Here is a 24,245-nt window from a genome sequence, read left to right as displayed (position 1 = left end):
GAAGGTCTTATCTCCTAGGGAAGCCTTTCATCATAAGGACAAACCAACAAAATTTAAAATTTCTATTGGAGCAGAATATAGGATTATTAGCAAACACGGATTAGTAAGGTAATGGGATACAATTTTGTGATTGAATATAAAAAGGGGAGAGAAAATAAGGTCGTAGATGGACTATCCAAACAGCCTGAAACTAGTGAGAAAGGTTCACTAGTTGACATTAGAGTTATGGATCCGATGTGGTTACAACAACTCAGGGACTCATACCGGATTGATCCAGAGTTCTTGAAATTGTGCCAAGGGTTGCAACAAGGGTAGTTTTCTAGCAAGGCGTTTACCCTTGAAAATGGATTGTTACTTAAAATTAGAAGGATTTATTTGCCTAAAAAACCATCATTTAAGGCCCAAGTCCTTCATTACATTCATGATAGTCCTTATGGAGGACATGCCGAGTACCATAATCCTTACATAAGGCCAAGGCAGATCTTTTTTGGCCAAGCATAAAGAAAGATTTAAAAATCTACATTAAGAAGTGTGCTATGTGTCAAAGGTGCAAATCTGAAAATTTACATCCTGCAGGGCTACTACAGCCTCTACCTATTCCTTCTCGAAATTGGACAGATATTTCTATGATCTTCATTGAAGCACTGCCCTTGTTTAAAGGATTTTATGTAATCTTAGTGGTGGTGGATCGCCTAACCAAATATGCTCACTTCCTCCCCCTCTCCCCCCTACACAGCCTCTACTGTTGCTCACATTTTCATATCCCAAGTATTTAGGCTCCCGTTTGGAACTTGAACTGAACTAAGATTAATTCAGTTCAGTCTTATTTTAAGTTGAGTTTAACACCTGGCCAAACACTCAACTCTCAAATCATTTACCTCATCTCAACTCATAACATCTTTATACGTGAGACCCACAACTTTTTTCAACTCAACACCTCTTTACATGCAGGACTCACAATATTTTTTAATTTTTTATAAATACATCTAAACTCATCTTAACATCCAAACACATCTAAACTCATTTTAGGTGGGTCCCACAAAACTTACTCCACCATCTTAATTTACTACTATTCATAAAGAATTCAACTCATCTGAATTTAGCTCAACATTCAAGCGAGGCCTTAAGCTCCATGAGATGCCATCCACCATAGTGACGGACAGAGACGTAATCTTCACCAGCTCCTTCTGGAAGGAGTTATTCAAATTACAAGGAACCAAACTTGCATACAACTCGACATACACCCCACAGTCTGATGACCATACTGAAGTAGTAAATCATTACATACAACAACTTTTGAGGTGCTTTATGCAACTGAGACCTAAGGCATGGGTGAATTGGCTTCCTTTTTAGAGGGGGGAGGGTACTTGACCAATCTACACTCCACCAAAATCAACCCATTCGAGGCCTTATACAAGGTTCCTCTACCAACCCTGCTGTAGTATGTGTTTGGTACCACCCAAAATGCAGTAGTGGCCTCCCATCTCAGATCATGAGAAGAAATCCTAATTCTACTAAAGAAAAACTTGCTAGCAGCCCAAAAATCCATGAAACAACAATATAATAAGAATCACATCATGAGGGAATTTGAGATTGGGATTAAGTGTACCTCAAAATTCAAAAATACTAACAACAGAGTGTTGGTAGGCGACAAAGTTTCAAGCTTTGTACTCAGTATTATTGCCCTTTGACTATTTTGCAGCGGATTGGAGAGGTGGCATTCAAATTGGAGCTTCCCCTAACCTCAATGGTCCACCCTGTCTTCCATGTGTCACCCCTCAAGAAGCATGTGGGCCCTTTGGTGGTGCCATCACCATATCAACCACCCCTCAATGCACATAGTGATTTCTAAACATAGTTGGAACATATACCATAGAGCAGGATGATGCAATTCCAGAACCAACCATTGATCGAGCTCCTGGTTAAGTGGGACGACGCTCTTGAGGAGGACTACACCTGAGTTCCAGTGGAGTAGCTTTGTTGGCAGTTCCTAACCTTGTGGGCAAGGTCTTTTGAGAAGGGGGGCTATTGCTAAGGGCTAACATTGCAAGGGAAGTAAGGTGTTGTGTCGGAGACAACAGAGGAAAAGGAGATGCTTTATAGGACTGTTCAATCGAGTTCCAACCTGGAAATCCGGGTATATCCAAACCGGAACCCGGGTTTCAAATCCGGGCTGGAATCCAGACCAGGTTATCCCGGGTCAGACCACGGCCGAAACCCGGATGAATCCGGTTATTTAAAAACCCGAATTCCAAATTCCGAGTTAAACCCATGTTTTTTTTCCCCAGTCTGCAGCTTTTATAAATAAGGAATTAAGAGATACATGCTCCGATCTTTCAAATTTTACTCTCTTGAACAAATCAGGCTCACTCAAACTTTCTTAATTGGGTACAGGTTTTATGCTTAATTGGTATTAGTACTCCTTCATAAAACAGTGGAAGAATCCTTTTAAAATTGACTTTTTTTAAATGGTCTGAACCAAAGAAATGGGGAAATATTAATATTTTTCCACCACTTCAATGATTTTATCTTGTCAACCCTGTTTTAAATGAACGATTTCGAGTACCAACTCTTAAAAATAAAATCTAGCATACTAATTGATCAGAAAAGCTACATTTAAATGCAAACAAATCCCCAATAAAAAGAAAGAAAGATTGAAGTAAGAAAATTCAGCAGCACTATGGACTTCAATTATCTTCCCCATCAGTTTCAGCTTATATAGAATATACTCAGCAGCACTATGGAAAAAGAAAGATGCAATATGTGAGCAAATAAATAAATGGTATCTTAGCTATGCACACAAAATTAGTCCAACAAAGACCTATTTGAAAACTGAAAAATAAAAACAGATTCTGATACAGATTTTATACAGACAAGAAAACAGATGCAAGCAGTAGAAAGCACATTATACATGCAGTGTTCATTTCCAAAAATAGATCATATCATCCTCTGTTTTGATAAAATCCACTCGGCATATCCAAATACATAGCACATTGTTTTGAATTCAATTTCCCATAAAATATTGACATTTGTACATATCCAAATATCATCTTAAACCCTACAAAACCAACATCTTCAAATTAGTTATTTGCGTGTTGATTTCATCGAAGGCTACATCTTATATTATGCATATTTTGAGAAAATAGAAAAGCAAACTAATCCAGTTCTATCTAAACCCAAAGTCTTAAAGCTATCGATTCCAAACACCCTCTAAATAAGCAGCAGCATGACCTTCCTCTTTTGCTTTTTTCATAAACTTTTCATTCTCTCCTATACCATACTAAGCATTTTCATTGTGTAAAACCTGAGAAGCTTATGATTTAATATATCCAAAGACTTTAAAGAAACCCCAAAAAAGTCACAAATGACATTATCAGAAAAGAAAGCATAAAGCAATGAGTACCAAGGAGACTTCTGAGTTTATTAGACCATAAAGCAATGAGTTTCAAGCATAAAGCATACAACACCATGCTCATCTAGACCCACAAGCATAAAATCTCATTGACCCAAGCAACCAATCGAAATCATTTTAGTTTTCAAAATAAGCATTGCCTTCCATCCATGCAATGAATCAAGACTTGGTAACATCTAATAGAAAAATAATAATTTTTGATTTATTTAAAATAGATAATATTCATTTACCTATTCTTAAAACTAGAAAGGGTCTATTTTTTATAAGAAAGAATAGGTATTTATATAATTTGAACAGTCAAAATTAGCCCCAATACAAAGACATTCACATGTGGACACCACGACACCACCTTATAAAGAATTATGCATATAGACAAGTATCGAAGTCTCTGTTTGTAAGATGTGAACATAAACAACAAATTCATCAATGCAATCACCAGCTCCATTCCATGTGATCTTTAAAGAATATTTGAATCTTCTCTAAAACAATATTTGACCAAAATAGAGCATTTGAATCTATAAAGAAATAAGACTAGTACCTACTTTTTAATCTTACAGAGCAGCATTCCAAAAGCTAAACAAACCCAAATCGAAAAAAAGGACCCAAATCGAAAAAAAGGACCCAAATCGCAGAGAAAAAACCTTTCCATCAAAACAGAGGGATCATCTTCTTCCCAAATCTGCTTTCCTTTCCATCAAGTAATCATCGAGATAGTGAAAAACCCGTGAGACACGGTGATGCCTAGGGTTTCAAAGCTAGGTTTCATGTGAGAGAGAGAGAGAGAGAGAGAGAGAGAGAGAGAGAGAGAGAGAGAGGAAGAGGGAGAGTGAGAAAGGGGTGGTCAGGACTTGAGGGGGGAGACGGGCCACATGAGACACTACGGCGGCGGCTAGGGTTTCGAAGCTTCTTTCGCTTGAGAGAGAGAGAGAGAGAGAGAGAGAGAGAAGGGGGTTGGGACGGTCGACTGGGTGGGATATTTTGTTTTATACAAACCTAGTTGTACTGGGTATTGAATACGGAACCCGGGTTTCATACCCGGGTCCAGACCGGCTGTTCCGGTTATTATAATTGCAGGTTTCGGCCCAGATTTGACCCTGGCCGAAACCCATAACCGGAACCCGGTTATCCGGTTAAAACACCCCTAATGCTTTATGTTGGCTTGTGTAGGAATTATCGGTCATGGGCTCAGTTGCCAACTATGTTTTATTTTAATAGTATTAGTAGTTACTTGTCATTTTATTCTGGTTGTAATCGGGGGCCCATTATCTCGTTAAGGGCATTCTAGTCTTTTTATTTCATTTATGTTTTGCAAGAGGTTACTTATGGGTGTTGAGACTATATTGTTAGGGGGAATGAGATTCAGGCTTTTTGCCAATTTGGAGTTGCCAATTTCCTCGAAAAATCAGGATTGTTTTTACTCTTTCTATTTTTTTTTTTTTTTTTTTTTTTTTGCATCTGCAACTTGGGTTCTTAGCAAATTATATATATATATATGCATATATATTGTTGGGATAGAGTTGACTAAGTCAAACCCATTGAAAACCTATCACTAATAATAAAGAAAAAGATAAAATCAAAAAATAAGGTAAAGAATAGAGTAAAATGAAGAAGTTGACTCATACTTCTCAAAGAAAAGGTCGTCATAAGGTGAGTTTGAGTTAATCACTCTAAGGAAGCAAATAAACCTCTATAAAAAGAGGAGATCTCTACAAAGGAAGTGGGCTCTCGACGTCTTCTCTACGCATAGATTCCAACACACCCAGTGAATCCATAGGATCTCTTTCAACGGGCTCTCTACAACTTCTCAACGAGCATACTCCATCACGCATAGTGACTCCAAAGAATCTTCTCTCGATAGAGGTATTGTCGTCAACCTCCCAAAACCCTAAATTCTTTCATCATAATATGAGATATGTGAGGCTATGAGAGAATGTAGAATCACCCATTACAGCGGATATCACCCCCAAACAACCGGTGGATGTAGGCTTTTATGCCGAACCATGTAAAACTGGTGTCGCTCATTATTTATTTTTATTTACTTATTTATTATTTATTGTATGGATGAATGTGAAGAGTACCCTATCGATGCTCAAATAATCATCATGGCCCAGTATAATTCTCTTCTCCCTTTTGGTCTGTTATGAAAATTATGCATTAACAGTTGACGTCGTCTGTGGGATCGACTTATTCTCTACATCGAAAGGAGGAGGAGGAGGAGTCCTCAACCTTTAAAATTGTCTCTGAAGAAGCAGATAAGATCCCTCTCATTATTATTATTATTATTATTATTATTATTATTATTATTATTATTATTATTATTATTATTATTATTATTATTATTATTATTTTGGATTACATTGTTACAACAAAAAAAAAATTTGAGATACATGGTGTGCACTGTGCACGTGAGGGGAAGACACATGCACTTAAGGCACCCACCATGCATGCCATGCACAGTGGGCGTGACGGGTGCACATAACCATGCACTCAGGGGCTCACACTATCAAGCATGAGGGCCTATGCCCCCCCTTTGCCTAGCACAGGTCAGGGCTGGCTACCCTGCTGGACGTTTATTGGAACAATAGCTCTTTCTGTTGGCCCTTTGCTGCAGCATCGCACTATGCATGTTGTGCACCGTGTGAGCACGTCGCCAAGCACCCCAAAGGTCCAGCCACCATGTAGCTCACTAGCATCTTATGTCGCCAACAGAGTGATTCTTGACTACAACGGCACTCCTCACCACCATTCCTCACCCCAATAGCACACCGTGCGAGCACCGGGAGCACATAGTTGTGCACCTTGAAGGGGGCTCTCAACGACTTCTCTACGCATAGACTCCAACACGCCTAGTGAATCCACAAGATCTCTCTCAAGGGGCTCTCTACAACTTCTTGACAGGTAGACTCCATTATGCACAGTGATTCCAAAGAATTTTCTCTCAAGGAAGACATCATTTTCAACCTTCCGAAATCCTAAATTTCTCTATTATATTGTGAGATATGTGAGATATGTGAGATAATGAGATATTGTAAAATCACATATTATAGTGGATTATGCCCCCGAACAACCCATGGACGTAAGCTTTTATGCCAAACCACGTAAATATTTATGTCCCTCTTTATTTATTTTTATTTGCTTATTTATTTATTTATTTTATATATGGATGAACACAAAGAACACCATATCAACACTCGAATCATCCTCGGCCCAATCATCATCACGGGCTAGGGATGATTCTCTCCTTCCTTCTTGCCTGATGTGCAAATTTACAAATTAACATATATATATATATATATATATAATTTGTTAGTTTATCATACCAACATTATATGCATAGCGGAATACTGGTAATTATTTGAATCATTTTGTAATAGGATACATGCTACAATAAAAATTTCAAAGGAACGTGAATAAATTAGTGTATCTTGTTATTACTCCACAAAACAAACTTGTATTTTTCCTCCTTTGAGTTTAAGCCACCACGATAAAAATTAACAAAATTTAAGATTAGGCAAGAATAACGTTAGGATCTTCTTTCCAGGTCTAATTAAACAGTTGGATTTTGAGTTTGCGGGCACCCAAATATAACACTATTTGTAGAGTTGCTATGTTTGCTCACTAATTTAGCACAAAAACCCTAGGGTGGCCGAAAATTTCCCTTACCCTACAGATAAACACTTTTCATCTTATCTTTCATGTAGAATAATACCAAATCAAGGGCAAGTATTGGAGATTAAGCAAATGGCATATTTACCTAATAGGTTCCAAATTCTGGCCAACCCAAGTCCACCAATTGACTCGAAATGCTTATTACAATCTAATGCAATTAACTTAGGGAGGGACCAAAAAGAAAAACAAACAACTACTCCAAATAATCTTTCATCTCATGACATATTGTAAATTATCATCAAGGAAACTGCTCAATTGCCCCTTGGTTTTGTCCCCTCAATTTGATTGCTCATGCATTGTTTTTATTTCTTAATGGTTAAGGAATTGACTGATAGTGAATTTATATATTTTTTAAAATATTTAAAAAATGTTTGAAAGAAAATTAAAAAAAAAAAATGCAATTGCACTAGGAACATACACAGCGGTACATGCTGGACGGTAGAGTGGCATTGTCCTATCATTAATATGTCAAAACAAACACATTTGGCATGCGAGATCACAACTATCTGAAGATTAAGAACTAATTCCTATGAATAGTTGTAAGTTCTAGTTATTTAGTATGAGTTTAATATTAAATAACAGCTTAAGTTGTCCGTTCAAATTAAATACTTAATTTAATTTCTCAAAAATAAATAATTTTCTTTAATAAAAAAAAAGTCAAAATTCCAGATTCCTTTTGGGACATATTCCTAACCATTTTGAATTTTGCCATGATTTGGATTTTGAAGTCAAGTACACCTTTAGCAGGCACGCTGGTAAACATAAGAGAGCAGAAGACGGCTTAGACAAATGATCAGATTTGATGGTTTTAATATATATGAATGCATTCTATGCGGGCCGATTCGTAATTACCCCCAGGAAAATTCCATAGTGTTATGATCACTTTCACTCAGTTGCTTTTGGAGTGGTTGTCAGGTATCATAGAGGAAGACTTATGAATTGCAATGAACATAAGATCGTGCAAAATGCTGTTTTTAGGTTGAAATTCTAGTGGGGTTCAAGTGTGATCTTGGAATCCCATTTTTCAAAATCATGCACAAGGCAGTAGATCAGGACCAATCAGCTCCAACGTTCTTGAAGCTCTTGGGAACTTGGCTTCTTTCAAGCACAGTAGTGTCATAGATTATTCAGACACAAATATTGATTTTCTATCGAACTTCAAGCAGCATACTTCTTGTCATCCACTGCAAATTAACCTGGCTTAAGAAAAATTACTTCTTGTCATAGAAAAATTAACCTTTCTACTTTCATATCGGCTTGCAAGTAGAAAAACTCTTCTAGAGATCATCTGGCGAAACTCTATCAAAATGGATTAAATTTTATAATCATGACAGCAATGTTAACATGAGAGTCAAGGCATTGTACAGAGAATGTATGACAATGGAGGAACTTAAGTTTCCAGTCCAGCAATAAGAGCATCCTAGGACACACCCGATGATGGACAACTGTAAAAAGTTATCGCCAGAGAAGTGTGCAGCGCTAAAGATGACTGAACTTACGAAGATTGCTTTCTGCCATTTCATTCTTGATGAAATTGATGTCAAAAGAAAACCTCTATAAACAGTTTCTTCCAAAAGAGGTGTCACAATACAGTAAACAAGCACACAAGTTGCTCTTGAGATGTCACTGCTCAGGAGGATCTCCTTCACTATGGGGTTGTTAACAGCCTGCATGCGTATGGCATAAGAGTTGTAGCTTGATAAGGGAAAATAGAAAAGAAAAACTCCAAAATCAAAGCACCAAAATTTTCAAAACTAGGCCCCGCCAATAAACATATCCTGAAGACATTTATATACACTGTATTTAGAGATGTAGAAAAATATTAAAGACGAGGATAATGAAAAACTAGAATCAGAATCTGATAAGTCATGTAAGTCCCTTAAGCCAAAATTCCAAATACTGGGATAACGTTGGACATAACAAGCTATGCGGCATGCTGATAGGAAGGTGGGACGTAGTGGAAGAAGTTATGGCCACGTGAAGAATGAGGAGTACACTGGATGGACTGGGTCGTGGCTTAATGTGCAGAAGTGGAATGGATAGTTGAGAGTTTTACGTGTTTTACATTACTTTTATTTCCGTTAGTTTTATTCTGTTTTTATGTATTTGCATGCTCTGTTTTATACTCTGTTTTACGTGCTTTGTAGTTCAGTTATTAGTTAGCAAGCTTTCCTTTTATTTCGGTTTCCTTGTACATGGCTTGGCTTATTTAAAGCAGCGAAGGATATCAATTGGGGAGGTAATCAATTGTTTTCCAGAACATTGCGGTACTTTCTCACCTGAAGAGAAACCCATTTATTTATTTGCATATTACGTGAGTTTGGAACCTATCATTGGCATCAGAGCAGGTTTCCTATGGGCACTAACAAGGAGCGAATTGAGCACCTGGAGTTGGGACTCGGGACAGTTCAAGAAGGTCTACAGCGGATGGAGGAAGCTCTCCATCGTCTTTCGAGTGTGCTGATCACAAATCAGGAGAACCCCAACCACGGCAACCCTCATCGAGAAGGCAACGATGGAGGTCGGCAGATCGTCTCGTCCAAATCAGCCAAGCTCGAATTTCCACGCTTCTCTGGAGACAATCCAACAGAGTGGTTAAATCGGGTGGAACAATTCTTTGAATACCAGGGCACTGCAAAGAACCAAAAGATTCCAATGTCTGCTTACCATCTTGAAGGGGAGGCCAACCAGTGGTGGCAATGGCTTCGCAAGACACTACAGGAAGAAGGTCAAGTGATTTCATGGGAAATATTTGAAGAAGAATTATGGGCTCGCTTCGGACCATCAGGCTGCGAAAATTTTGATGAAGCCCTCTCAAGAATCAAGCAGCTGGGAACGTTGAGAGAATACCAATGGGAGTTTGAGAAGCTTGGTAACAAGGTACGTGGATGGACACAAAGAGCGTTGGTAGGGACGTTCATGGGCGGCTTAAAAGCTGAAATTGCTGATGGAATTCAAATGTTTACACCTCAGTCCCTCAAGGATGCCATTAACTTGGCACAGATGCGAGACGATCAACTTACACGGCAGCCGGAGTTCTTACTGTAACCCCCACCTACACGAGCAACTCTAACTCTTCCACCAGCAGCTAGTGTAGCTTCCGCAGCACCTGTTGTTCCAATCAGGCGCTTAACATGGGAGCAAATGCAAAGGAGAATGGCTCAAGGTCTCTGTTTCAACTGCAATGAACGATTCACGGCAAGACATAAATGCCAAAAAGCACAATTGTTGCTCTTGGAAGGATATGCGGGAGCTGGCAACGTGATACTAGAGGAAATCACTGATCAACAGGCATTGGAGGCTAACCAAGTTGGAGGTGCAGTGAAATAAATTTGGTCCAATGGAAGCATTGTTAGGCAGATGAGGCGACCTGGGAGCCTACAAGTAAGCTGCTGGACATGTTTCCAAGTGTGGACCTTGAGGACAAGGTCCACTTAATGGGGGAAGTATTGATAAGTCATGTAAGTCCCTTAAGCCAAAATTCCAAATACAGGGATAACGTTGGACGTAACAAACTATGCGGCATGCAAATAGGAAGGTGGGACGTAGTGGAAGAAGTTATGGCCACGTGAAGAATGAGGAGTACACTTGATGGACTGGGTCGTGGCTTAACGTGCAAAAGTGGAATGGATAGTTGAGAGTTTTACGTGTTTTATGTTACTTTTATTTCCGTTAGTTTTATTCTGTTTTTATGTATTTGCATGCTCTGTTTTATACTCTGTTTTACGTGCTTTGTAGTTCAATTATTAGTTAGCAAGCTTTCCTTTTATTTCGGTTTCCTTGTACATGGCTTGGCTTATTTAAAGCAGCCAAAGGATATCAATTGGGGAGGTAATCAATTGTTTTCCAGAACCTTGCGGTACTTTCTCACCCGAAGAGAAACCCATTTATTTATTTGCATATTACGGGAGTTTGGGACCTATCAGAATCCACATTAGAAACTTGTCGAATGGTATGAAGTTCCTTCTATGGCAATGAAGTATTGCATGCTTGCTTGCTTATGATAATGCCATGATGCACACCTATATTTATGACATATATAACTTACAAACACAAATTTTTGCTCCTATTGAGCCACCCATCGATTCTTACATTCAATAGCCATAAATTTGGCCATTTAAGTTTAGAATAATTTAAAAGGCCATATCAATAAATATTATACAATTTGGAATTTGAAAATCTGGAACACTGCATCCTTTTCCCTATACAACACTTTGCCTTCTTTCATTTATAGCTAATTTATTTCAATTAGTAATCAAAACGACTCCAAGTCATGTTATGAGTATAATTAAAATATAAAATAAAATAAAAAATTAACCTTTTTTCCAGTACATCACAAGGATACACGACTGGTTACTATATCATTTTCAAAACATGAAGCTTTTGTTAATATGAAGTTCTGGATCCCTCTCTTCCCTCAAACATATTTTGTGAGGTTTCTCATAATTAACATAGAAACAAATAAGTGAAAGAAAATAGAAGATCAAATAGCTCAACCAAAAATGTTGGAGATCAAACGTTAATATTGCACTCATTTAAAGGTTTCTATCCATTCCATAATGCTTCAAGGCATGCTAACTTAATCACAAAAGTTTTCATTTAATAAATTTAACCATTCTTGTGCATCATGCATGCTTAAGACTAGTTATTCAGCAATGACAGATGAAGTTCATTCTATTCCATTCCATTATCCAATTTTTTTTCAACCACCACAATATACTGATTCCAATTTCAAGTACATTAAACATACATATCAAAAAACTTCTAGTACACTAAACATGCATGTATTAGGTAAATGGAGAGTAAATCCTCAAATTTATTTTTGACATACTCCACTTAATTTTATTTTTGACACGCACAGCCCCTACGCCTATCCTTAAATGGCACAAATATACAGGTCCATTCATTTAAGATATAATCTTACTTTGCTTTCTGAAAACTCAACAACAAAAGGGAAAAAATTGTCTCAATTGTTGGTGTTGGATCAAAGTGTCAAATAAGAGTCTTCCATGATTTTCTTGTTTTGCTATGTAGGTATCCTTCTTGTATCATCCTGTATACTTAGATTGTGCATTTTCAACTCTTTAATGAAATTTATATCAAAGAAAAAAGAAAAGCAAAAGGAGAAACCTTATTGCACCAACCTTGGGTCCAATCAATCTGTCAGCTAGGATTGATGTAAGAAACACCAACAGAAATAGAAACCCAAATCCTAGTACTGATGCCAACAACCAGTTCCGCTCTCTTGATAATGTGTTGGCTCTAAGTAAGTTCAAAAAATTGTATCTAGGCTTAGCAGTCCACTGTAGAAGCAACAGAGTAGCAATGAGCTCTAGAATCTGAGCTATAAGAAGTGATATTGCCTGTAATGGTTAAGAAAGTTATAAAAAAAAAAAAAAAAAAAAAACGAAACATTATTGCTCAACTTTATGCTTCAAAAACTCAGACAAATTGAGAATTTGAACAAAGAAATTGTTACCTTCTAGCGAGATTGAGTGTGTAACTGGCCTACTGACAACAAAAAAACAAGATACTTTGCATTTTTTTTTAGATTGACTTATGTTGGAAACAAAACTGGTCTATAAAGGAAATAGACATAAAAGCTAAATTCGTTGGAGGCCAAACAAGAATATTTTCCAAAAAGCTATTTTTGGGGCCGGGACTGTAAGCGCTATACCCTTTATAAAGAAGGGACCAAGTTCACCGCAGCACAGAGGGAAAACAGTCTAAAAATGATTGCACTTCATTTCTAACGCTTTCTTTTCCATTCACTAATAAAACTCCTCACTTTTGGCAGTGTAGGATACCTGGATCTACTCAGCAGCCACTTGATTGTCCATGGTATTCAAGGACAAAACCATGTCATTTCAATAGGTTAAGGTCACTGAAAATATCTTCGAATTGCACAAGGCAGTCTCTTAGGATCTCCCAAGAGACGTCCTCTATGTTTTCCTAGTAAAATTGAATCCATAATTGCGCTTCACCTTCCAAGTGATTAGTGCAAGCATCACAATTTGTCATCTATCACATATCAAGTCTTATTAAGACTCCTCAACCTAAAAGACTTGGTTCCTTAACAATTCCAGCACTACCCAATATCATGAGATCCATGACACAAGCCTATCAAATCCCCAACTTCAGAGTCTTGATTTGATTTGTTCAAGGAAGTCACGTGACTGAATTAGGCCCATGATAAAGAGTTAAATATAATGCAAATAATTTTTTAAAACAGCGCAACATGATTTTCTATTATACTGCAACAATTTTTTTTTTTTAAAAAAAATAAAAAGAGTATCACATCATATTTAATATCTCCATGCTCATGGAAACAAGAGTAACTGGCTTCAAGTCCAAATCCTCGTTCTAAGTAGATAGTGAATATTATGGGAAAATCAATTATATGGTATATCTATCAAAATAAATAAACTATATGGTTTTATTAGCCTCACTTTATGGCCGATGTCTATCCAAACTATTTTCCCAAAATAAACGTATCAGATCCCCACAGACACACCCCCCCCCCCCCCCCCCCCCCCAAAAAAAATATATATATATATATACATAGATAAGGAAAGAAACTCAGACTAAGGTCAGATAGACTACTCCTACACCACTCTATAATGCGAGCGTTGATTATGGACAGCATCATTTTGATTACATCTTCTTGGGAAAAAAAAAAAAGGTGAAAAAATCATATAATATCAAAACAGAAAAGAAACAAGAAGAATAGGATAGATCTTTAATGATCAGGACAACATTCCTGCTTCATTACTCAAACAGAATGTGATAAATGCAATTATTGATCTTATAGATCCACTGCACTCACCTCAGTCTCTGGATCAAGAAGAGGTTCATGCAATATCGCAGCAACCACAGATAAGCCTCCGAAACTCAAAGGAATATGCAGACAAAACATGTAAAAGGCCATTGTGCTCCATATACTGCCTCTATCCCAAGGAATATCTCCTGCCAGCACTGAGAACCCCTATAATCCAGAATCACAAAAAACCCTATTCACGTATTTGAATCAACATACAGAGAACTCGAAAGGTATATAGTTAAAACTCGCTAATTATCTAACCAATACATTTCAATTACATTACGTTTCTAAAATAATCAAGAAAATCTAAACTTGTTCACATTTACAATAGAAAATAACCGAAATCGAATATGGAGGAAAGTAAGAAATGACCATAAATCCATTATGAAAACGAGAACCTTTTTTGGTATATTTTTTAAAACCCATTTGTAAGTAGACATTCCCCAAAATGTTTCCTTTGTTCACTGGAAGAGAACCTCTATGTAAACGTAATCGTAAAAGCCTATTATCTTAAACCTTCAAAAAGTCCTTTTTCACTAATTACTAGCAGGAAAAAAAGAAAAAAAGAAAAAAAAAAAAGGAAGAAGTCTCCACTAACAACAGAGAGAGTGAAAACAGACATGAATTAAGATTTGAAAACAAAAAAGTGTAGCAGCAGAAGTGAATCTACCTGAATAGAGGCTTCGTGGGCGTCTTCATTTTGCGCGCAAGAACGCTTGAAAGAAGCTTTCGAGCTTGGGTTAGATTTGAATACGGAGGAACGGAGGAGAGAATTTGGAGATAGAAAGGAATCTGGCAGTTTCCTAGATTCTGTGCTAAATTTGGGTGGTGTAAGATAAACAGAAGCGCACTGTAACAATATCATTTCCGATCAAGCTCTCCAGTCTCCTTCCCGACAAGAGCTAAACCTTTTATCTCCAAACGTCCCCACTGGTCTCACCGAGTCACCAGTGAGGTGAATCGGTGATGGAGCGAGCCACTTTTACCTTCTCCTTCTCGTCAAAACTAAAGTTTTGAATACCGCATCAAAGGCTGGAACTAAAATAAAATATTTCGATATTAATATTATTTTATAAATTTTATTATATATAAATAAAGTCACATATTAATTTAGGGGTGTTCTTCTGACCCGAGCCGACCCGGATTTTGCATTTCCGACCCTACCCGGAGATGCCACTTCCGAATTGAGCTTCCGCTTCCGATTTTCCGTAACCCGATTTGTCGAAATAAAATGGAATCCGATTGGGATCGGTTATTCCGATCATAATTAGAATAGTAGAAGCCAAAAAAGGTAAAGAATTACATAATTAGAATTGCTTGTAAAATTAGACCAACCAAAGAAAAAAGCACAAAATTGGAAAAGCAAGAACTTCAACCAAACTTGCAGGATCCGAAGAAAATATTCATGATTGGAGGGGTTGGTGTCAGCAGCTGTGCCAAAAATTCCTCACTTCAGCCAAACTCACAGAAGAAGGCCTCTGAGATAAATTGTCAATACTCATCGACCGTATATTACAGTACCAAAATTACCCAAAAAATTATAACAGTTTTTCCATCAAAACAATCGACAATTGAGAAATAAATGGAAATAACAGATCAAAACTTGCCTTTGAAGAACAACAACTTATTAACAGAAGCTCTCTCTCTCTCTCTCTCCCCCTTCTTGCTTTAGATCAGATATATAGAAAGAGGTGAAACCGAGACAAACAAATCCTTAGAGCAAGCGAGCTGCGGTCTGCGAGGGAGATGCGAGAGAAAACGAGCTGCGAGCTGGAGCCTGTGAGATAGAGAAACTTAAGCAAGTTGTGACGGGCCGACGGCGAGGGTGAGGTTAGAGAAAAGTGTCTACGAGCTGCGAGGGATGGTGGGAGAGGTCAGAGACTCCGATGGGGAAAAAAAAATTTATTAACATCACTTTAGGGGAAGTAGGTGATTTATTATTCGGTAATCGATTATTAACCGATCCGAACCAAAAAAATCTGGAACAAAGCGGAAGTCTTCCGTTTCCGTTCTTTCTCAATACGGGTCGGTTAAATCGGGTTGATTATTTCGGAAATTTCGGGTCGGGTCGGCTGACCGGTTAAAATGAACAGTCCTATATTAATTTACATATCATATTAATTTTTTCATATTTAAAATTTAAATTAATACTATTTTTAATAAGATTTACTTTTTAATCAATCAAAATAAATTAATACACATATTAATGCACAAGTATACTTGCAACTAAATTTTTCCTTATTTTATATACTGTTTTAAAATATTTAATATATAAATATATATATTGGAGGGCCTATTTAAACCGAGAGTCCATTCTATCATAAAAGCTCAAGATGAAAAAAGCCCATAGAAGAGGTTCTTGGCTGATTGAAGGGAATAAAAGAATCCAAAGTGTATCGAAATTGTATATGCACCACGCCATCTTTCACAAAAAGATAGAGATCTCATGTAATTACATGATCATTCAAGGTATTTAATTATTCAACGTGGTTCTCACATGCCAACTATAACACGTTCCGTAGCAAGTCGAGTGGTGGATACATTGTCATCATCTATGGAGGCACAATTAGCAACGGCGGAGGAGAGACTGAGGAAGGTGTTGGAAGCCATGGAAATCTTGTAGAAGGAAAACGACGACCTGCAGTGGAAGAACGCTGAATCTGGTGATACCGTTATGCCTGCTCACAATGAGTAGAGCGAGGTGGAGGCACAATGCAATACTGAGGCAAATATGGGGCGAACAGAGAAGGAAAAGATGCATGATGAATTGAAGGAACTGGCAAGAAAGCACGAGGAGATGGCGAAGAGGATGGGGGGATCTTCCTAAGTGGAATGCCTGCTACACCAGAAAAATCTGCCATATAGCCCACGGATTATGGCCATGCCGCTCCCACCAAAATTCAGAGTTCCTCAAACAGACATGTATGATGGATCCAAAGATCCAGTAAATCATTTGAAAAACTTCAAAGCCCACATCATGCTCCACGATTTTTCGAACGAGATTGCATGCCGGGGTTTCCCTTTGACCTTAAAGGGGATGGCAAAAGGATGCTCGGAACCCTTAAACCAAAGTCGATAGATAGCTTCGAAGAATTGGAAAAGCAGTTTCTAACTCAGTTTATGCCTAGCAGGAGGCGTCGGCACCCAACTGCCTACCTGCTAAAAGTCAAGCAAAAAGAGGACGAGAACTGAAGGCTTATTTTACCCGCTTCAACAAAGAGCGGTCGACAATGCATGACCAGGATGAAAAGATTATCCTTGCCACCCTTCTGGGAGGAGTATGGCCACGCAGTCCCTTTATGGCAGAGTTTTCCCGAAAGACTCCTTCCACCCTTAAGAAATTCATAGATAGGTCGAATGACTTTGTTAATGCAAATAATACACTGCAATCTTTGGTGGATCCTTGTAAGGAGGATAAGAAGATAGAGCGGAGGAGTGGACAGGTTGACATGAAGGCCAAGGCGAGTAGGTAAGAAAGAGCACGGGAAAGGCGGCCAGATCACCATCCTAGACTTATACATAGCAATTCAAATGTACGAGAAGAAGAGAATGAGAGGGAAGACCACCGCCCGCTCAAGACAGGTAGTCGCTACTGCAAATATCATCAGACAAGTTCACATTAGACTAAGGACTATACAACCATAAAGAAGAGAGTAGCTGAACTAGCAAGAACAAACGAATTGTAACGAATGGTGGCAGAGCGATCTAAACCAAGAAGGCACCAGGAATCTAGGCAGGAGACCAGACGGAGCAGTAGCCTAGAGCAAAGGCACCGAGTTGGTGGCCGCTAGAACGATGGAAACAGGGCACCCCTAAGAGGCGACAGGAACAGAGCACCCATAGGGGAAATAAGGACCATAGTGGAAGGTTTTGCTGGGGGCGGTGTTTCCACATCCAGTTGGAAGGCGTATGATTGAAAGGCGATATATGAATAAGTATTTGTAGCAGACAAAGATCTCAAGCAACAAAAGCTTAACAATGATTGGATGGTAATATCTTTCAGAGAGGCGGATAGAGAAGGAGTGTTGTACCCTTATGATGATGCTTTGGTGATCACCCCTGTGATAGCTAACTATACGACCAGGCGGGTGCTAGTGAATAATGAAAGTTCAGCTGATATACTATTTTGGGAGACGTTCACCAAGATGGGCATCAATGTTAGCAAGTTAAGGTTCTCCCCAACACCATTAAAGGGTTTCTTAAGAGGACACCATCCAGCCTGTAGGAGTTATCACCCTCCCGATGACAGCAAAGATTGGAACACAGACGACAACCACCATGATTGATTTCTTGGTGGTAAAAGCTCCATCTTCTTACAATGCCATATTGAGAAGACTAACACTCAACCATCTCAGGGCAGTGACGTCCACATACCACCTTAAGATGAAGTTCACAATCGATAGTGGGGTGGGGGAATCACAGAGCGAACAGGCTCTAGCCCGGGAGTGCTATGTGCAAGAGTTAAGAAAGGTCCAAAGTGAAGTTTGTGTTGTAACAAAGCAGAACAAAGCATCTGCACCACCCATTGCACCACTGTTTGAGGTGACTTTAGAAAAGAATGTGGAGGTCAGGGACGATTAGAGTCAGCAACATGCTAAAGTCAATGAACCATTAGAGCTCCTGATGTTATATGTGGACCTCCCAAGAACCACCACACACATTGGGACACAAGTCCCGCCGGTGGACAAGGAGGCCTTGAAGCAGCTGTTGATAGAACACAGAGATGTCTTTGTGTGGAGCCACGGAGAAATGCCTGGTATAGACAATGATGTCATTGATCACTACTTGGGTGTGGACCCTACGCACAAGGCAGTTCGCCAGAAAAGAAAATCGTTCAGTACGGAGAAGTACGCTGCCATTAGAGAGGAGGTAGAAAGGTTGCTCGCACCTGGTTTTATCAGGGAAGCCCACTATCCAAAATGGTTGTCCAACTTGGTTCTAGTGAAAAAGGCGAATGGAAAATAAAGAATGTGCGTAGACTTCACAGATCTGAATAAAACTTGCCCAAAAGATAGCTTCCCATTACCACGCATTAATGTTATCGTGGATGCAACGACAAGACACTGTATGTTGAGCTTCATGGATGAATACTTGGGTTACAACCAGATACGGATGCATGCAGCAGATGAGGAAAAAATCTCGTTCATAACATACCGAGGATTTTATTGCTACCAGGTCATGCCTTTTGGGTTGAAGAATGCAGGGGCAACCTACCTGAGGTTGGTAAATCGAATGTTTAAAGAACAAATCAGGAAATCTATGGAGGTTTACGTGGATGACTTGTTGATAAAAAGAAAAGAGCTCACCCTAATGATTTGTGAATGGTAAAATTAGGTTGAACCCAACAAAGTGTGCCTTTGGAGTTCAGTCAGGGATGTTCTTGGGTTTTATTGTGTTTGAGAGAGGAATTGAAGCCTCCCCAGAAAAGATAAAAGCCATACTCAACATCAAGCAGCCGAGAATTCTGAATGAAACTCAGCGACTGGTAGGCAGAGTGGCAACCCTAGGAAGATTTATAGCCAAGTTAACGAACAAGTGCCTCCCTTTTTTTCAAGTACTGCGGAAAGTGCATCCCATGAACAAAGAGTGTGATGAGGCATTTGAGAAGTTGAAGCAGTATCTAGCTAGTTTGCCCCTCCTAAAGCAGCTAGAGAAAGGTGATATGCTCTCTGCATATCTAGCAGTATCCCTACATACTGTATCCATCGTCCTGGTAAAAGAAGAAGGGATCACCCAACATCCCGTATACTACGTAAGTTGGGCTCTCAAAGGAGCAGAAGTAAAGTACCCTCGGATGAAAATGCTAGCCTTTACCTTATTAATGATGGCTAGAAAGCTTCGCCCGCACTTCCAAGCTCACACAATAAGGGTGCTTAAAGAAGCTCTATTAGCAAAAACCTTGAGGAAGCCAAATAATACATGAAGACTAATAGGATAGGCAATCGAGTTTAGCAAATTTGATCTAGAGTTTGAGCAAAGAAGGGTAGTTAAGGGTCAAGCATTGGCAGACTTTGTGGCAGAGTTCTCAGGTTTTCCCTACGAAGACACGGCAGCCCCATTGGGAAAGCCATGGGATTTTTTTATAGATGACTCATCCTGCCGAGCGGGCAGGGGCCTAGGAATACATATGTTAAGCCCTAATGGCCAGGAACGATATTACATGGCCACACTGGAATTCAAAGTGACAAACAACGAGGCTGAGTATGAAGCACTCATAGCGATACTTTCTATAGCCACCAAGATAGGGGCAACCGAGATAGAGGCAAAATTGGATTAGCAGGTAGTGGTTAATCAGGTGTTGGGCCTGTACGTTACAAAAAGTAAGAAATTGAAAAAATATCTAGCAAAAGTCTAGGAGGTGCGCAATCTCTTCTCATTCACTATAACTCAAATACCAAGGGAAGGCAACGAAATCACTGATAAATTGGCTCAAATAGCATCAAGAATGGAGGAGACACCCCTACCATGGCGAGTCAAAAGAAGAGTCACTGAGGTCCCCACCATTGGCGCAGAAGTAGGCATCTTGGGCTCCAACATCCCAGATTGGGCAAGCAGGGTGGTTGAGTACTTAAATGAAGGAAAGCTACCTAAAGCAAAGGAAGAGGCGAGGAGGATGAGAAGGAAAGTGGCAAGATTCCTACTCATAGATGGAGTCCTTTCTAAGAGGGGTTTCTTTGCCCCATTGTTGCGATGCATTTCCACACAAGAGGCGTAGTGTGTATTAGCAGAGATACACGAAAGAATATGTGGAAACCATTCTAGTGGAAATGCCTTGGCTAGGAAAGCAATTAGGGTAGGATACTACTGGCCCAACGCTTTAAGGGATGCTCGGGAGTTCACCAAGAAGTGTGTCAAGTGCCAGACCTATGTGCCGATAACGTATGCCCCCCCCCCCCCCCCCCCGGGGAGGAGTTAACATTTGTGATACGCCTTGGCCTTTTGCCCAGTGGGGCGTAGACCTGGTGAGACCTTTCCTACAGGGAAAAGGAGTGAAATTCATGATAGTTGCTGTAGATTACTTCATAAAGTGGGCAGTGGCAAGACCATTGGCAACCGTGACCAGCAAGGTCATAACAAGGTTCTTGTGGAAAAATATTGTTTGTGGATTCGGAATCTCGCAAAGCATAGTGACAGATAATGGACATGGATGCCACTTTGACTCTGACCACTACAAATAGCGGTGTGCTGAGTTGAAAATCAAGGCAAAGTACTCCTCACCAGGTCACCCAAAGCGAATGGGCAAGCAGAAGCAACATACAAAGCATTACTGTCAATCCTGAAGAAGAAGGTTGCAGAGAAGAAGGGAGATTGGGCGGATGAGTTGCCAGGGGTACTTTGGGCATATAGAACATCAGTAAAAACCCCAACAGGGGAATCCCCATTCACACTAGCCAGTCCCACCAGTCGAGGTAGGGCTTCCAAGTTACAGAACAAGCCACTTCTCTATCACCTAGAATCATAAAAAGATGGAGGAGTACCTTAACTTATTAGAAGAAGAAAGAGAGATAGTGGGAGCCAGAATGTTGCAGGAAAAAGGAAGAGTTGAGCAATACTTCAACAAGAGGGTAAGGCCCTGGACTTTTAAAATAGGGGATCTGGTTTTAAAGAAGGCCAGAGTGACTACCCAAAGTGAGGGAAAAATGGGGCCCCAATGGGAAGGTCCTTATCTTGTAATAGCCAACAACAGGCCTGGATCATACCGTTTGAAAGATAGCTAAGGCAAGGAGCTGCCACATCCTTGAAACACGGAGCACTTAAGGAAATTTTATCAGTAGCATTTATAGCATTGTCATTTCTATCAAATTCATTTAAGGTTCATATTCAGGTTGCGAAAAAATTTGCATTCGTTTGCCAATGCTTAAAAACTGATGTGCTCGACATTATTAGTAACTTTCCGGTAAAAGGTAAAGAACATTCGAAAGAAAGAGGGCGCAGAGGTCATCAGACCACATCACGTCTAAACATCAAAAGCAAGCCTAGCAGCTTGGGGTACCATGAAAAGGGGCGCAGAGGTCATCAGACCACACCACCTCTAAATACCAGAAACAAGCCTTAACAGCTTGTGGTGCCATGAAAAAGGGACGCGGTGGTCATCAGACCATGCCAACTCTAAATACCAAAAGCAAGTCTTAGTAGCTTGTGGTACTATGAAAAAGGGTCGCAGAGGTCATCAGACTATGCCACATCTAAACACCAGAAATAAGGCTTAGTAGCTTGTGGTACCATAAGAAAGGGGCGCGGAAGTCATCAGATCACGTGACCTCTAAACACCAAGAACAAGCCTTAGCAGTTTATGGTGCAATGAAAAAAGGTCACGGAGGTCATCAGACAATGCCATCTCTAAACACTAAAAACAAATCTTAGCAGCTTGTGGTGCCATAAAAAATGGGCATGGAGGTCATCAAACCATGCCACTCCTAAACACCAAAAAGTAAACCTTAGCAGCTTGTGGTACCATGAAGAGGAGTGTAGAGGTCATTAGACCATGCCATCTTTAAACACAAAAAACAAGCCTTAGCAGCTTGTGGTGTCGTGAAAAGGGAGTGCGGAGGTCCTTAAACCAGACCACCCCAAAACACCAAAAGCAAGTTTTAGCAGCTTATGGTGCCATGAAAAAAGGGCACGGAGGTCCTTAGACCATGCCATCCCTAAACACCAAAAGTAAGCCTTAGTAGCTTGTGGGGCCATAAAAAAAGGCATGGAGGTCCTTAGACCGTGCCACCCCTAAACAAAAAAAGCAAGCCTTGGTAGTTTACGGTGCCATGAAAAAGAGGCGCGGAGGTCCTTAGACTACGCCACCCCTAAACACCAAAAACAAGCATTGGCAGTTTGTGGTGCTATGAAAAAGCTTGTGGAGGTCACTACAAGTTAACCAAGAACAAACAAAAAAGACAAGACAGTCTAAACAAAAAAAAAAAAGAACAATCTAAACATAAACAAGAAGACCAAAGAACAAAGATGTGCAATAACAAAAGTAAAAAGATACTCATCGTTGTAAACAAAAGTCCATTAACAAAACAATATTACAACATGTAAGAAGTACCAAAATTTTGTCAATATTAAGACATGTGAAAAGTACAAGAACTTTCATAAAAAAAAAAATAGAAGGAGGCACGCCAAGAAGCTAAGGAGTGTCATCGGGAGGTGGAAGCATGCTATCACGCTCAAACATGTCAACTCGACAGTAGGCATTTTCCTTAGGAGAGAATAAACCCCGATCTAGAGTTTCGAGATTGGTGGTGGGGTCAGCTAGAAGGCGGTTCCTAAGCCTCAAAATGCCAGAACCATGGCCGTAAGCAAAGGCATGATCCCTGGAAGATAGAACATGAGTTAACTGGGCACGAAGCCGTGCGATCTCTACCTGAGCAGTAGCTAGCTCATCTGTATTTTCAGTCAGCCTTTGGCGTGTGGCAACAAGAGCCAAGTTTTCCTTCTTAGGATCCTCATCGAGGTCTCTATGGCTATCCTTGTACTGCTCGTGGTGTTTCCTGAGTTCTGCCAAGGACCCCTGTGCCTCTCAAAGATCAAGGGCGGTAAGGTGGGCCTTCTCCACGGAGGCCGCCAACTCCCGTGACAGCTCACTACGGCCTTCTTGTGAGCAAGCCAATTCTTCACGAGTGGAGTTTAGCTCCCCGTCGCGGACGAGAAGCTCAAAGTTTAGGCGGGTCTTCTCAACTTCAAAATTCTTCTGAGCCTCTGAAAGTTGGAGCTTGCCCTAGTCCCTTTCGAACTGAAGAAGGATAAGGGTAAAGTCGTTCCTGACTTTAGCCTCTTGGACAAGGCGAGCAACTTCACGGAGCTCAAGGACGTCCCCCTCACGCATTTCCAGGTCACCCTAAAACGAGTGGGAGTAACCTTCTGATTGCTCCAGCAGGATCTCCAGCTCTTTCTTCTTCTCAACCAGGGCTTCCAACTCAGCCCAATCAACTCGCCACTTTTCAAAAGCATGTTTGGCAACATAGCATAGCGTGCGTCGTTCCCTGACCTCCTCCTCAAGGCAGGCACAGTTTGCCACAATCCATGTTGCTAGATTGTTAATTCCCTACAAAAAGAAGGGGAAAAAATCCAAAGTAAGAAACGGTGTAAGCACAAAAAAGGAAGAAAAAAATTTGATTTGTACCTCAAAGAGCCAGTCCCTTAAATAATTGGTCATCTAAGCAATGGCCTCAGTTTGGACACCAGCAGTTGTAGAGGAGGCACTGCCACTAGTATCGCCCCCAACGATCTACCCAAGACTAAAAACCACCCCAAGTGAGGAAGCCTCCGTAAGCCTCAGAGGTGAAGCCACCACCTTTTCTAATAGACCTCCAAGGCGTGCTAGCAGAAGGGGGGACGGTGTGTAAG

The 24,245-nt window shown here is 39.9% G+C and overlaps 1 protein-coding gene across 3 annotated transcripts; it reads right to left on the bottom strand.

The window, feature by feature from the left end:
- Nucleotides 1–8,370: 8,370 nt before the first annotated feature.
- On the bottom strand, nucleotides 8,371–14,929 carry LOC122307825. Of its 3 annotated transcripts, none has more exons than XM_043120928.1 (4): nucleotides 14,572–14,929; nucleotides 13,908–14,066; nucleotides 12,226–12,444; nucleotides 8,371–8,748 (listed from the first exon to the last, which is right to left on the bottom strand). In XM_043120928.1, exons 1-4 carry the CDS (start codon nucleotides 14,764–14,766, stop codon nucleotides 8,407–8,409), a joined length of 915 nt encoding a protein of 304 aa, XP_042976862.1. In that variant the 5' UTR covers nucleotides 14,767–14,929; the 3' UTR covers nucleotides 8,371–8,406. The 3 variants fall into 3 exon arrangements, with proteins under 3 accessions (XP_042976862.1, XP_042976863.1, XP_042976864.1); XM_043120929.1 differs by having other exon boundaries at nucleotides 12,226–12,384; XM_043120930.1 differs by lacking the exon at nucleotides 8,371–8,748 and adding an exon at nucleotides 11,850–12,141.
- Nucleotides 14,930–24,245: the final 9,316 nt, after the last annotated feature.

This window comes from Carya illinoinensis, chromosome 4 (assembly GCF_018687715.1).
Source record: "Carya illinoinensis cultivar Pawnee chromosome 4, C.illinoinensisPawnee_v1, whole genome shotgun sequence".
Taxonomy (NCBI): Eukaryota; Viridiplantae; Streptophyta; class Magnoliopsida; order Fagales; family Juglandaceae; genus Carya; species Carya illinoinensis.
The sequence above is the reverse complement of the archived record's forward strand: the minus strand, read 5'-3'. Positions and strand labels throughout refer to the sequence as shown.

What these genes read in the sequence shown, in the direction of transcription:
- LOC122307825 (XM_043120928.1), bottom strand. Translation starts at nt 14,766, where the DNA reads ATGATATTGTTACAGTGCGCTTCTGTTTATCTTACACCACCCAAATTT. An exon ending in CCCACGAAGCCTCTATTCAG is followed by an intron (nt 14,067 to 14,571) that starts GTAGATTCACTT and finishes TCTGGATTATAG; the next exon opens with GGGTTCTCAGTGCTGGCAGG. An exon ending in TTCTTGATCCAGAGACTGAG is followed by an intron (nt 12,445 to 13,907) that starts GTGAGTGCAGTG and finishes TAACCATTACAG; the next exon opens with GCAATATCACTTCTTATAGC.